Source organism: Lontra canadensis, unplaced genomic scaffold, assembly GCF_010015895.1.
Source record: "Lontra canadensis isolate GAN:19392208 unplaced genomic scaffold, GSC_riverotter_1.0 scaffold43, whole genome shotgun sequence".
In the NCBI taxonomy this organism is placed as follows: domain Eukaryota; kingdom Metazoa; phylum Chordata; class Mammalia; order Carnivora; family Mustelidae; genus Lontra; species Lontra canadensis.
The window spans coordinates 15,819,832-15,835,045 of NW_022631037.1; the positions used below are offsets into that span (position 1 = coordinate 15,819,832).

At 52.9% G+C, this 15,214-nt stretch overlaps 1 protein-coding gene and 1 long non-coding RNA gene across 2 annotated transcripts; one reads left to right on the plus strand and one right to left on the minus strand.

Annotated features, from left to right (window-relative positions):
* Positions 1–605: 605 nt before the first annotated feature.
* Positions 606–13,804, minus strand: CAVIN1 (caveolae associated protein 1). Its single transcript, XM_032871670.1, has 2 exons — positions 13,155–13,804; positions 606–3,090 (listed from the first exon to the last, which is right to left on the minus strand). The coding sequence occupies exons 1-2, from the start codon at positions 13,623–13,625 to the stop codon at positions 2,389–2,391; spliced, it is 1,173 nt and encodes a 390-aa protein (XP_032727561.1). The 5' UTR covers positions 13,626–13,804; the 3' UTR covers positions 606–2,388.
* Positions 6,653–6,839, plus strand: LOC116875874. Its single transcript, XR_004384281.1, has 3 exons — positions 6,653–6,720; positions 6,762–6,768; positions 6,800–6,839. It is a non-coding gene; the product is annotated as an uncharacterized LOC116875874 (long non-coding RNA).
* Positions 13,805–15,214: the final 1,410 nt, after the last annotated feature.

The following is a 15,214-nucleotide window of genomic DNA, read 5'->3' on the forward strand; positions in this document are numbered from 1 at the left end:
AAAAAATCCATAGCTTATGGACAGGTAGGGCAGGCTGCTTACTCATGGGGAAGAGAGACTGCACAGATAACAAAATAGGTGCTCATCCCAGGATTGTGGGGAGAATTAACTATGATCGGCACATCCGACATGCACTGGAATCCTTTCTCTATGACATTCAGCCCTCTGAGTCAGGGTCTCTGACTGTTCCCTTCCCCAGGCTGCCTCCTCTAGGCCAGATCTGATTCAGAAGTGCGGATTTGGAGGAAGCTCAAACTGAGCAAAGTTAACTGTGTCTGGAGGGCTAATACCCTGACAGCAGGGACTGGATCCAGACAGGAGAAGGTTACAGATTCTTGACAGTTAAGACCATGGAGCCAGGCTGCCCGGCTCAGAATCCCAGCTCTGCCACTTACTGAGTACGTGACTTTAGACAAGTCACTCTGTGTTTCTTCATCTCTAAAATGGGAATGATAATAATACCCCACTCCCACACCCACACCCACTCCAGGCACATGGGACAGGTTTAAACCAACAGTCCTCTTCCTCTTCCCCACCCTGGTTCTCTCCTGTCCTCTGTCACTCAGCCTATGTAACTGCCTTTAGACAATATAATCCAGCACAGATCCTTTTAGAAAAGCGGGTTTATTGGTCGGGCTGCTTACCAGGACACAGCAACATGAGAGGCTCCCAGGAGCCCACAGGAAACTGTATCTGCCCACAACTCAGGCCCCTTCAGCCCATCAGCACCAAGGGACCCTGTCCCACAATCCCCATCCTCCCTCAGCTGAAGCGTCTCCAACCGTTCAGAAGAGAGAAGGGAACCAAGAAGGGGGGGAGGGGTAGGGGTTGGGAGCAGAAAGCAAAGCTTTGTATTATAAAAAAAAAGTTTGTGTCCCCAGGCTCCCTCCCTCCACCCCTTAAAACTATTAGCTGCAACTCTAAAAAGCAAAGCAGGGAAGATAAGGCAGAGGAGATGGGGGAGGAGGAAGCCTTCAATCCTCCTTTTAGGGCTGTGCTTGAAGGTGAAGGGAGTTGTCTTTGCTTCTGACAAGCGGCCTTTACTGGAGAGGAATGGGGGGGTACTGAAGTATCCTGAGGAGAACCTGTCAGTGCACAACAGGACTGGAAGTAGCATACCCATCATCCCCAATGATTCAGGAGAAGAACCCACAAGGCAAGGAGGTCTTGGCAAGTTTCGCAGCTTTCTGATACTAGCTCTAGGGAAGGATCTTGAGAAGAAACTACCAGGAGTGAGCCAAGGCCGGGTTACTCCATACACTCTCTCCATGTCCCCTCCAGTTCTCAGCTTGGTGGCCTGGCCATTAGCACGTTGCTGTCTTTCCAGTCCTCCTCCCTGCTACCTCCCAGCTCTCTGCAGTCTGGTGCTGCCCCCTTCTGGAACCCTCATATTCTGGATTTGAGAAATGGGCTGCCACAAGGGGCACCATTCAGATCTCAGTTAAGGGACAGGGGTGAGTGAGGCGTACCTCTCCTCTTTGGATCATCTCTTTCTCACTGTCCTTCCTCCTTATTCTGAAAATTGTCCCGCTGTCCTCTGAGAACCCCATTACGACAGGATTCTCGTCTTGTGTTTCTCATGCTTCTAATGAGGAGAATTCTCCTCTCTTCACCCATTTCCACTTTCTACTGTTTCCCATTCTCGTTCCCAAAGCCAGAGCCATGTGCTGCTGTTGCAGATGCAGAAACACTGTAAATGTTCCCTACATCATCTCCTCCTTCCCAAGGGCTCTGCTTGGCTACGGCCTTACTTGTTGGAACCCTATACAGATACAATGGTGCTAGCCTCTCTTTCCAGGGTAACGCTCACTCTGCCCTCTTCCCCCAACTGCCCGAGGTTCTCCTGAAAGCTGCTTTTAAGTCCTTCCAGTGTGGGGCCTCCCGTGTGGGCAAGGGTCCTCTTCAGGATTCACTCTTTCCTTTTATGGTAGTTTTGGCTTTCAAGCCTCCAGGGATCAGGATGAGAAAGAAGAGCTCAGTGAGCAGGAATGACAGCAGCTGGGTACAAGTGTGAGGTGGAGGTTGGGGGGAAGGCAGCCTACCCCAAAGTGGGGTGGGGCAACCATGGAAACGACGGCCATTTCCTTTAAGATCCCTGACTTGGACAACCACGACACAGATCACTCCCCTCTCCACTCCCACCCAGACTGTGCCCAAACTGGGGCGATCTATGGTGGAGGCTGCCTCCCCCTCCGATCTTAACAGCGGTTAAGACTTGGAGAGGTGCTCCTTGAGGGGCGGTGTTGTCAATTTAGAAACATCTCAGCCAGTGTGGGGCCGAGAGAGAATGCGAAAGAGAAAGTTCCAGAGGGAAAGGCATGGGGAGGGGGCGGGGAATGGCGGGGCAGGGTGGCGCGGCCTCCCGGGCAGAGCCCCGCGTGCGTCCGCTCAGTCGCTGTCACTCTTGTCCACCAGCACGGCGTCCGACTCCTCGGTGATCTCCAGCAGCGTGTGCACGTCGGGGCTGCTCCCGCGCAGCAGGTCGGCCGCCTCGCCGCGCTCCGCGCCGCCCTCGTCGTCGTCGGCGCCCACCTCCACCATTTCGGTGGCCTTTAGCACCTCCACCTCACCCTCGCGGATCTTCTTGACGTGGAAGGTGAAGGGCGGCACCTTGTAGACCGCCGTCTTGGAGCGCGCGTACACCACGTGGTCAGGCGTGAAGGACTTGCGCAGCTTATCTCGCGAGGTCTTGAGCTTCTCGCGCCGCTCGGCGGGAACGAGGCGCGTGCCCAGCTTGTTCATGCGCTTCTCGAGCGTGTGCCGCGTCTTCTCCAGGTTCTCCTTGGTCTTGAGGCGGGTCTTCTCCAGGTTCTCGCGGGTGCGCACCTTGGTCTTCTCCATCTTCTCCTTGGAGAAGGCCTTCTTGAAGTCGTCCACGCGCCGCAGGCCGCTGCGCTTGATGCGCTCGGCGCGCGACTCCTCGATGACCTCCTCCACCTCCACCGCCTCGTCGGACGACAGCTCGAGCGCGGCCGCGTCCTCCTCCGGCCGCTCGCCCTCGCCCAGCTCGTCGCCCTCCTTCTCGGGCAGCGCCTCCGCCTCTTTCAGCGACTTGCCGATGCTAACTTTGGCCGGCAGTTTCACCTCGTCCTGAAGGGAGAGCAGACCGAAGAGGTGAGGGGGCAGAGCCGAGGACTGGGCGGGGACCTGGGGGATGCTGGGCGAACCCGGGGCAGGAGGGTGGGTGGTGATTCAGGAGAGTGCGTGGTAGCTATGACATCCGCCCGACTCCTTCGTCGGTGTGCCAGTGTCCGTGAGCTGGACACTGCGTGGGCGCCCAGTAAATTATGTGTTGAATGAATGGTAACTATACAGACAGGGCGAGGAGGGAACGGAGCTTCCGGCTTGTGCAGTCATTGCACTTGAGCTAAATATATCTGCAGCCCCCCAAACCTGTCCTACATCCTGCGTCCACGCATCTTAGTTAAACTACTCCTAACTCAGGGAACACAGTTTAACTTTGGAAATGGGCAGAGCGCCCCCTGGTGCACACTGCTCTAGCTAGACCAAAAAATGCAAAGGGCTTTGAGAAGTCGCTGAGGGGGAGGGGGGGTAGGGGGGGAGTGAGCTCACAGCCAGTCAGGCGACCCCCAGGTACCGTAACTTGAAGGCAAGATAAAGAGAGTGTTTCCCAGACTTCACATAAGTTCAGGACCAGTCTTAGGGAAGGAGAGCTGTGCTGAGCCCATGCTCCCCACCCTTGACCTCCTCATACTGATTTGTTCCAGCAGCGGTCATTACCCCGCACGTAGAAATTGAGAGAGGAAAGAGGAAGAAGCTGGCGGGCAGCCAAGAGCATGTTTTCTCCCCAACATGGACAATTATTCTGATTCTGACTTCCCAGCCTTGGAATGGAAGGGAGGGATTACTTTTTCCATTGTGATTTTTTTCTCCCCAGACCAGAGTTTAAGAGGCCAGGAATGGGGTGGTGGTCCCAGAGTCCCTGAGATCTAGAGCTCAGAGCCAGTTCTTCCCTTTGCCTCTGGGAGTACCTAGCACCAGCACTGTCTTCCATTTTGGGAAGATTTTCCAAGGTCCTGACTCTGGGCCAACATTTCAGAATCTCAGGATCACCGTCTACAAGAAGGTAAGGGAGGTCGAGCACAGAAAGGGCAAGGGGGCATATTCAAGAACATAAACAAACCCAGAACTCTTTGGCTCACACTCTCTTCAGGGACTTAAGATGAAGGAAGAAGGAGACAGTAGGTTTTCAAGGGGTTTTCTTTTTCTTTCTTTTTTAAGATTTATTTATTTATTTATTTGACAGAGAGAGAGAGAGAGAGATCACAAGTAGGCAGAGCAGCAGGCAGAGAGAGAGAGCGGGGAGCAGGCCCCCTGCTGAGATCATGACCTGAGTTGAAGGCAGAAGCTTAACCCACTGGGCCACCCAGGCGCTGCTTCAAAGGGGTTTCTGAAGACAATTTCCCAGAATTGTAAAAAAACCAAAAACCAAAACAAAAACAAACCCATCTGAGAAAAATGAGGCAACATGAATTGACCCCTCTTATAAACACACACACACACACATTTCCACTTGGTATCTCAGCACCACATGCTACAGAAATTCCTCCTCCAGCCCCCAACCTCTTTCCTCTTCCCTCCCATCCACATCCCCCCAGAGTTTCCTGGTTTACACTGAAAACTAGGAACACCCCCTCCCAACTTCCTTCCCTCCCTGTCAATAGCATTAGCAAGGACAAAGACAGAATGCTGGCTCCACCCTTTCTCCCAAACTGGACACCAGTACTGCGAGCAGGGCATCAAGCCACCTCAAGCTGTCATTATTCAACTACACCTCCCAGCAGGCAAGGTGATCTGGGCTCAGGGCATGCTGGGACTTGTAGTCTCCATCTGCCATAGCTGGCTTAGTACTGTCATTCTGTCCATCCCTCTCCCTCTTATCACTCACAGAGGAGTTGAAGGGATTGTTTTCCTTGTCTTGAGTGTAGGAGGATCCCAACCTCTCTTAACATTCCTTATTTCCAGTTGTACCCTTTGGGTTTCCTTTTTAGTCTTTCGGCCTGCTACTCAAGTCCTCTCTCTTACACACCATTTTAGGACTCTCCATGATCTAAGCTCTCTGCTACCTCTTCATCCTTTTCCACCCAGAATTTACCTGCAACCCCAGTATCAAAAAAATTTCAGCTCTGATCTCCTTCAAAGCCTCTCTGACTAAAACCCCACACATGCTCCACCAAAGGATAGTAGAGAACCCCTCCTTTCACTAAACTCAGACAATGTGGATAGGCTAGGGAAGGATTAGGGTGATGGGCGGGGAATAGTCAGGAAATAGTCCCAGCTGCTGGAAAACAAATCAACATTGTCTCCCTGCCCCACCCCCAGCATCCCTGATGCATCCCCTTACCACCCCCCAACCCCTGCCCCACCCCATCCCTTAAAGGCTAAGCTGACTGGTTTTCCTGGCCTCTGGCTTCCTAAATTAAAGGTGTTTGCCTGCTGAGCTTGAAAGCGAACGGGGCTAGGGACAGAGTCGCAGACCTCTTGTAGCCAATCCCATCTTTCTAATTCCTGTTGAAAGGTCTTAAATACAACATCAGGGAACAATCCCAGTGAAGGGGGTTTATTCCTGGATTTGGAGGTGTCTCTCCCAGTCCAGAAAGGTATATGAAAATATATTAACACCATTCATTGTAGGTTCCCCCCAGAGTGATAGCTTACACCAGAGGAGCTGCTTTGGTGGAAGATCAGGGGACGGGGGAAGAAATAACTTGACCTAACTCCCTGGACAACATCCAGTAGACTGGCTCTGCAGAGGGTATACCGCTATGATTTTAGCTTTTTTCCTCCATTAATGGATTTTCTCTTTTCTCCCCCTTTCCAAGCCAGGTTTCCCCTATGACTCATAGGCTTGGAGTGCTGTTTTGGGTCCACCCCATCAGCCTGTTGCTACAACAACCACCAACACAATTCCAAAGCACCTCCCCCTACCCTGGGCACAATGGCCAGGCACCCTTGTCCCACCCCTGCTGCCCTGGCAGAGCTCCTACACCAAAGGAGCGGCCTCAGGGGATGGCTCTGCTTGTTCTGTTTTCACGCTTTTATTAAAGAAAACCACCACTCCCAACAGGCTCGGTTTCCAGAGTTACCTTTAATGACCAGGTCTGAGCAAAAGCATGCACAGCTTCCCCTCCCCTCCACGAAGCATACACAGTTCTCCAACCCAGGAAGGCACCAGTCCAAGATGGGTTTCAGGAGCCCCAGGGAAACTTCCCGCCCCATCCGCTCCACTGCCCAACTCTGCTTTATAAACTGAAGATCCTCTGGTCTAGGAAGAAGATTTTAATATGATTATAATTTAATCGAGCACCTACTATGTGCCTAGTCCTTGGCCAGGCACTTCACATTTGTCAGGGAGAAGGGACAATGTCATATGACTCTTTAAGTAGGAGCCTTTCTTTCCTTTTTTCTCTTTTCTTTAATCTTTTTTTTTTTTTTTTTTAAGTAAGTTCTATACCCAATGTGGGGCTCAACCTCATGACCCTGAGATCAAGAGTCACAGGCTCTACTGACTGAGCCAGCCAGGCACCCCAGGAGACTCTCTGGACTTAATGCTCTGTCCCCAACTACTGCCTGGGACTAGCCAGAGAAGACTCTGGAGAGGGCATTCAGAGACCCAGGATCTGCTCAGAGAGTAAGTTAGAAGAGGGGCAAGACTTGGGGAGAGGTAGAAAAGAGGGAAAGTCATAAAATCTCAGGATTGTTACTTTAGATTGCTGAGACAAGGCTGAGAGACACCAAAGGCAGAGGGTCCTTTCTGCTAGAGCAGGATTCTCAACAGGATTAATGTTGCCCCCAAGAGGGTAGAAATTAATTCTTGAAGGGAGAGGTGAATTTAGATATCCCAGTAGTTTGTAGTGCCGAAGAGTCCCAATACATATGTAGATAGATAGTATATCTATAGCATTAAAATTTCGTGGAGGAGGGGACAGTTGGGGAAAATGTCTAAAAGGACTCCTTAGAAGGATGATTTTGGAAAAAGAAAAAAAGTTGGAGGAAACCCTTTTGTGCTGTAGGGAAGCCAGAGGATCCAGGCCAGAGCCAGCTAAAATGTCCCCCCTTCCGGCCTCTCCGAGTTGGCAGCTTTAGGGTGCCCCACCCAAGGCAGGATCTGGCAAACATAAGGGATCCCTTTGCAAAACATTTTCTAAAAAAAAAAAAAAGGAAAAAAATAAGTGTAAATGTTTTCCTCAGCTCCAGGGAGAGGGTGGACAGGGTACAGAACAGACCCCAGGCCTGGGCCTCATAAGGGCCCTCTCCAAAGAAGCTTTGAGCCGAACTGGCCTGTCCCTGAGGAGGAGGCAGAAGGGGAACGGGAAGGAGAATCAGATGCCATGGCACAGTTTCATGCAATTTCATGCAGGGCAGCACAGGCTGCAGCTCCAATATGGGGTTTGGAGCATCTACTATTAAGACAGAAACCCAGAGGTGGGGGAGGGCCCCGTCCCTTTGCTTCCCACCCCATTGCACACACCACATTTGCCTGAACTCTGCGTATTGCGAGAGTGTTTTCACCATATCCACCACCAACCCAGGGCTTGAAAGAGGCCTCTCATCCCAACACTGACCACCACTAAGCAGTGAGCTGGTGGTGGACTGGAGTGATGGCCCATGCCCACTGCCCCGTGTCACCCGAGAGACCCTAAGCGCCCCCACCGGCTGTTGGCTTCTCTGGGGGGGGCAGAGGCACAGGCTCTGGGTAATAGGGCAGTGTCCTAGGCGTCTGGTCAAAGGGTGGGAGCTCAGGCACTGTCTCAGGCTTCAGGTCAATGGGCTCAGTCTCAGGCAGAAGGTCAAAAGGCACGATCTTGGGTGTGGCCAGGTCAGAGGGTGCTTTCAGCTTCTTCTTGGGCTAAGATGAGGAAAAGGGGTGTAAATGGGGCTTGAGATGGGTGCGGATGTTGTTGAGAGAAAGAGGCCTTAGTGGGCATGCAGAATTGGAGTTGGTGAGTAGGGGGAAGGGAATATGGCATGCATCAGGCTGGAAAGGAACCATATTTTATATGCTTCATCAAGAAGGCCCCAGGAATGAAAGTGTGACAAACCCAGGCCTGTGTTTAATAAACAGTTTAAACAGAGCTCCTCTCTTCTTCCCTCTAGAATCTTCCCCACTCCCATCCTTAGCCTCCTGCCTTCTGTCCCTACCCAGCCATAGTCGTGGGATGATGCTGTTGAGGGCTGGAGTGAGGGAGTAAGAGGCTGCTGGCAACGTAGAAGGAGCTCTCTAAGAGGTCAGTTACTGACTCTAGCCGGAGAGGCTCTGAGAAGTGAAAAAGAAGGCAAGTAGGTGAACAACTCTACTGTCTTCAGAGTCCTAGTTCTCATTATTTTCCCAGGGCAGGGTGGGCACTTGGTGCCGCCCTGGATAAGGAGAGGTAGAGGCATGGAAGAGGAACATCCTGGTTGTTTCCCTTTGGCCATGTCCCCACCTCTTGCCTTCCTTGCCACTCCTCCCCCTACACATGCCTGGGATAGCAGACACCAAGATGCACAGAGAAATCAGGAACAAAAGCCAAGCTCTTTTTATGACAGCTGGGCTTGCATCCTGGAAGACCTAGCGGCAGCTCCCATTTTCCCTCCTGAGGGGCTGAGCTGCCACTCTTGTCTTGGACCATCATGAGAAGTCAGGGAGAGAGATAGTTAGGGGCACTACCAGACTCCAATGATAGCAGTGGTGGGTAAAAGCCTGCAGCCACAAAAACATAACGTAGCAGGTGCCAACCTTCCCTGTGAAGTATAAGGAGAAGGAAGGCCAAGGAGAAAGTCAACATGGTCCTCTCATAGCCAGCTGCAGAGCTTATGCCAGGGGATACCCATACCGGCCAGGGAGCTCTATGCCTTACTCTCTGTACCCCTCCCTCCTCCCTCACTGTCATTGGTCCTTTGTCATTGGCCATTGCCTCTGCTTCAGTACTAGGAGGCTAAGCAACTAATGGCCACCAACCTTAGCCACTCTTAGTAATGTTGATTGCACCCTCACGTGTACACACACATGCACATGCACACATGTACTCAGACAGCAGCCCAAGTGCCAGGATGGTGCAACTATCCCCCTTAGAGAATGAAGGAGCCAGAACAAACCCACTGTTGGAATAACCTCCGCCCTGGTTTCTTCGCAGAGCCCGGGAATGGAGGGAGGAAGTGGGGAGCAGAGAATTTAGCAGAAGAAGGGGTACACCTGGGTTCTAGTCCCAGCTTTGACCCCCACTGATTTGAGTGACAATAGGCAAGTAAGTTCCCCTCTTTGGGCCTCCACTTCCCTAGCTATAGAATGAAGGAGCTTGAGCTGATTATCTCTGAAGCATCTTCCAGCTCAAAAAAAATCTGTAATGGCAGAATAATGAAACATGCACAATGGTATGCTTCAGTGAAATGGAACAAACCACTACTCATCTCTGAGGTTGGTTGCCTAGCAACAATATCCTCTCACTTCTCTATATCAGTAGCTTATTTTGTGCCATTGCATCCCTTTTTGATTTTGACCTTTACAATAGTCAGACTTATTTAAAAAAAAAAAATCAGAGGGAGGAGTATTATTTCCTTTAGTCTTAGGATTACCCCTAATAGTATCCTCCCTGCTTTGGATCCAATGACCAGGAAAATCTCAGCGTTTCGGAGGAAGGATGTGGTAAGCACTCTTTCCATGGCCGCTAGGCTCAGAGACTGAGAGGGGCAAGAGCCTCACATTGGAATATTTGGGAACAAAAGTTCGGAGTTCTGGAACAGAGAGCCCTCATTTGCCTTGAGTCCAGTAAAGAGCTATATGGGTTAGGTTAGGATTTGGGGAGGAAAAGCCAGCAAGCCCTCATTCCAGCCTTGGTGCCCTTGTTTTTAAAGCCTAAAAGTCCTTAATCCCTTAAATGCTTCCTGGTCCTATCATCAAGCGCTTGGAGCAGGTCCGAAGGGTCCTTGTGGAGATCATGTCTCATCACAACTGCTCCAGAAAGTGTTTCTTTCCATTTTAGCCCCCTTTTCTGCATTCTAAAAGAACACTAGTAATATCCAAGTCGTTATCTGGAAGAACCGAATCTTTAATGATCACTACCCCTCCCGTTTGTACAGTGCCCAGGATCTGCCTGATCTTCCCAGCAGTCAGTTCTCAGTCCACTGACCCTTAGCTACTAGAAGATTTCGTTCTTCTCCTTCACTAGATGTTGCCTAGTTAGGTATCACCCTGATAGGATGGGATGCCAAACTGCTAGTTTTTGTTAGGGGATAGGGAAATGCCAGAGGACAGTAATGACTCAGAAGTGGGTTCAAGGTGAGGGCTCTGATATCCTGGGGTGGGAGGTGCTAAATTTCATGGGGGAGCCAGGAGGATCAAATACAAACTTAACCTGTGGAATCATTATGTCTAACAGTTCCTTGAATATGGGGTGAGGCTACACAAGGGATTCTCTTCTTTATCCCCCCAGGAAAAAGGTATGGGGGGGCAGATGGCCTGATCCCACAGCTGGGGCCTTCCTGGCCTTTCATTCTCCCTTCTACCCTGCCCCCGTTGCCACATCATCACCTCCCACATCTGCAGCGGGGAATACAGTATCCACTCCCCTGTTCCCACTCTGGAAAACTCACATTCTCCCAGGAGGCCTTTCTCCAAATCTCTCTCTCTCTCTCTCTCTGCCTGGCCACCCAAGCATCCTACCCCTCAGCCTGACTACCATAAATGCTGCCGCCCCCAATCTTCCCTATTAGGTCTGCCAAGGCGCAGAGCTATTTTTACCTCCTTCTCTTCCCAGGCCTGCAGACCTCAGAAAGGAGTAGCCTCTGCTTTTTCTTTAGCTGCTGAGTACCTCACACCCTCGCCCCTTACCTGGACAGCTGCTCTGCATCTCAGGGAAGTGCTGCTTCCCTGAGCCCCACCCCTGTTGCTGGAATCTTTTTCCTTGCCTCTGAGCTCCTCTCCAGGTTGGAACAGTGTTACTTATTAGTTATTTGCCCTGTGGTTTAGAGGCACAGGGTCCCCAGCTTGAGCCATTCTTTCTACCTCCAGGCTGTGATTAGACCCCACCTCCCACCCCCACAGACACATGACAGACAGACCCCTGCCAGCTGCTGAGCGGGAGTAACAGAGATGCCACTGGCCTCTGCACACGAGTTTTGCTTCCTAAGGACCCATCCTTCTCTCAGCATCTCTACCTTTGACATAGATTTACCTCGAGTCTGAGAACTTGCCCACGTTCTATGGTCTGGGATATTTAGAGTGAAGACAGCAACCTATCCAAGCCCTTCGTGGCAACCCTCTAATACATGAGGCTGTGGAGAAAAGAGCTGGCAGCTATGGTCCCAGACCCCTGAGTGTTCTTCCCTTGGTGACACCCCCTCCCCTGGGACTAATCAGATTTCTTTTAAAATCTCTCTCACATACACTCTTCCAAGCAGTTAGATTAAGTGAAACAGCTCTAGACAAACATTTCTACCAGGTAGTGCTATATGGGCTGGTGGGGGAACTTCTAGCGCCACTTGGGAGGAGTCTCTGGGCATTGGAGGGAAGGGGACAGCGCCAGTTCTGTCTCTGTCCCACCACCATCTCCTTGGATGGGTACAAGTTCACCCATCTCCCTGTGTCTACTGTCCCAAACACTTGTCCTAATCTGCATCTCTCTTAGTTCCTCCTAGAGACACACAGTTAAGGACCTCACTGAATCCCAGATGGTCACTCAGAATCCAGCTTGGTGCAGTCAGGGAAACCACAGCTCCCTGACAGGTTCTCTCACCTAGAGGGTGTGGGAAATGTAGCCTTCCTTTTCTTTCCATTCCCTTCTGTAGGGAGAGGAAGGGGCTGAGGGAGCATAGACTAACGCCTTTACCTCTGATCTCACCTCCTTGGGGTGGGAACGTCAACCAGGCCAGTGGGAAGAAGACAGCAGGAGAGGCTGGGCAAATTCCCACCCGTCCAAAGATCACCAAGCCCTCAGCGTAGAGCCTCTTCTTCTTCTTCTTCTTCTTTTTTTTTTTTTTTTTTTAAGATTTATTTTTTATTTGACAGACAGAGATCACAAGTAGGCAGAAAGGCAGGCAGAGAGAGAGGAGGAAGCAGGCTCCTTGTTGAGCAGACAGCCCGATGCCGGTCTTGATCCCAGGACCCCGGGTTCATGAGCCCAGCCGAAGGCAGAGGCTTTAACCCACTGAGCCACCCAGGCGCCCCCTCAGAGCCTCTTCTAATGTGATTGGGGAGGAGGGAGCGGGGAGGATCAGCAGCAGCTGAGATTTCCAGGTTTATTTGCGGTTAGGATACAAAAATGTCATTTTTATCCGAGCAAAACCGGTAGAGGAGCAAAGGAAGCAACAAGCGGCCTGGGCGGAGCCTGGCGCGCGCCAGCCTCCTCCCGCCTGTCTGCCCGCTGCTCCGCTGTCCCGCAGGCCAGCAGGGTGATTCCTGCCCCTAGATCGTCGGGCCGGCAGGGACTGTACGCTTTGCCCCACCAACCCCGCTTGCACTCCTTACGTTGCACCCAACCTCCCCTCCCCAATCACCCCCCACAACCCCCGCGCCTACTTCCATCTACCAGAGAGGGTTCGGGAGCGCTGCCTGCGTCCCCAAGGGCCTGAAAGTGCCCAGAGGCTCGGGGCAGCTCGCAGCTGGAGGACGCGGGGGCAACCGAGGCCCATGCGGGTCCGGGGGCGTGTGCTGGCGGTCGCTGCCTTCGCCTGGCGCAGCCCCCGCCGGTGCGTGCCTGAGCCCTGAATCACCCGCTATATCGGGCGGGCAGGGCCGGAGGCCCCAAACCCGGGCCATGCCGCCAGTGTCCGCTTACAGTGGGCCCACCGTCCGCCAGGGACCCCTGGCTTTCCCCAAAACCTCCGCCAAGTAGGAAGACTTCACACAGCCGAGCTGGGAACAGTCTGCGAGGGGGAACGTCCTCAAGTCCTGCCCCCTAACTTTTTTGCGAGTTTGTCGCCAGAGGGACGAGGCTCGGTGAGAAGTCGTGGGGTGCAAAGCGCGCCCCTCTGCGCGCTCCAGGAATCTGGAGCCCACCCCGCCCTGCCCCACCCGACTCCAACGGTGCTCCCAGAAGGAGGGTGGGTCCCGTGAGCCACCCACGCCAGGCTGGCGGGAGCGCCGCACGGCGGGCAGGTCCTCCTACCCCAAGCTCCGGAGACCCCGGGCCAGACGTGTCCACCCCCCAGCTCACCTGGTAGATCATGACTTTAAAGTTGCGGCGCCTCAGCAGCTCCGCCTCGTTGACCTCCAGCTTCTTGATCTGGCCGGCCTGGCGCTCCAGGCTGCCGCGCACGGTCTTCACGTTGACGCTGACCTTGCGCACCTTCTCCAGCAACTTGCTCACGGTGTTGCTGGTAGTGGCGTGTGCCTTGCCCAGCTTGCTCAGCTCGCCCTGGATGCTCTGCACGGCACCCTCCATCTCCGCCTGCCGTTCCTCCAGCTGGGCTTGGGTCAGCTGGATCTGGTCGACGGCGTCGATGATTTTGTCCAGAAGGCTCAGCACCAGCACGCCGTTCACCTGGTCCGACTTGATCAGCTCCTCAGAGCCGGCCCCTGACGGCTCCTCCGCCGCTGGCGCCGCCATTGGGGAGGACCCCGGGTCCCCAACATCGGGGTACCCGGGAAGCGGCTGCTCGATGATATGGAGCTGGGTATCCTCCATGGCTAGCCGGAGCCGTGCGGGGCCGGCCGGGTGGAGCTGGAGCTGAAGCCCAGAAGAGGAGGAAGAGCAGGAGGGGGGAAAGCGAGAAAGAGCGGAGAGCCGAGGAAACTCGAGCCACGTCCGTGCGCACCGGGACGGTGGCCAGAACTGTAGGGCGGGGAATCGGTGAGCTCCCTGGCTCCCGGGCCAAACCCCAGAGTCTCATCGCCCATTGGCTGGCCCCACCCCAGAAAGGGAGGGACCGGGGCAGAAGGGGAGACCGATGGTGGGGAAGGGGGGCAACCGAGGGGGACCCAAGAGCCGAGGGCCCCACCCTTCCCAGGATGGTTGGAATAGTTGGAGGGGGAGACTAGGGCCTCGGCTGCCAGCGGAGGCCACGCAGCGGGACTGGGGCGGAGGAATGTGAGCCGTAAGCCGGGGAAGGGAAACAGTTCCAAGAGTGGGGCTCTCCTCCCCGCCACCGTGTTTTTTTGCTCACGCACCTTTAAAGTTCTAGAGCAGGGAGTCAAGTAGAACATGAGATCCTAAAATTGTATCCAAAATACTGGATTTGCCTGTGCCCAGATTTTGAGAGGGAAAAATATCCATGGCTTCCACAGTGTTTTCGAAGGTAGGGGAGGTCTCTACCTCCCCCACAGCCGAGTTACTCACCACCATTCTAAAACGTGTGAAGAGTTCTGGGGTGCTGGGCTGGCTGAGTCAGTAGAGCATGTGACTCTTGATCTTGGGGTTGTGAGTTCAAGCCCCACCTTAGATGTAGAAATGATTTATAAATAAAATATTTAAAACAAATGTTTGATGGGTTGTTGGGGCCGGGAGAACTTAGATTAGGATCACAGTGATGGTAAAAGGCTGCACAGCTCCGCTAGGTTCTTAGAGTTATACAGAGTAAGACTAAGACGGACAATAAAGCAAAAAGCAAAGCCTTTTACCCACCTCTCACCGCTCTTTAAAAATTACCTTTCCCTGTGTTTCCTCCTGCCAGAGGCCTAGCTCACATTGACTTCCCAGAGCAGGACCTAGGAATGCATCTATCTTTCTTTTCTTTTCTTTTCTTTTTTTAAGATTTTTTTTTTTTAAATTTATTTGACAGATCACAAGTAGGCAGAGAGGCAGGCAGAGAGAGAGGAGGAGGAGGCAGGCTCCCTGCTGAGTAGAGAGCCCGATGTGAGGCTCGATCCCAGGACCCTGAGATCATGACCTGAGCCGGAGGCAGAGGCTTTAACCACTGAGCCACCCAGGCACCCCTGCATCTATCTTTCTAATGCCAGAGACTGGCCCTTGGCAATGAGAGAGATCATCAAATCCCACCTCCTCACTTGACAAGAACCAGAGGGCCTGGAGAGGACAAGTGACTTGCAGGAAGTACCCACAGGTTAACCTGGGCTTGGTGCTCAAATCAGGCCCCTATATGTCTCTCTTGCTCTCTCTACCTTAGCATTCTACTTTTTACTGGGACAGGGATAGGCAGTCATGGCTGCCCATGCATACTGGTTTCCAGTATGTGAGCCTGAAGATTAACTACAGATATATTTTCAACTGTGTTGGGTATCAAGGACCAGAACCAAGGAGGACCCTTGACTCAGAAG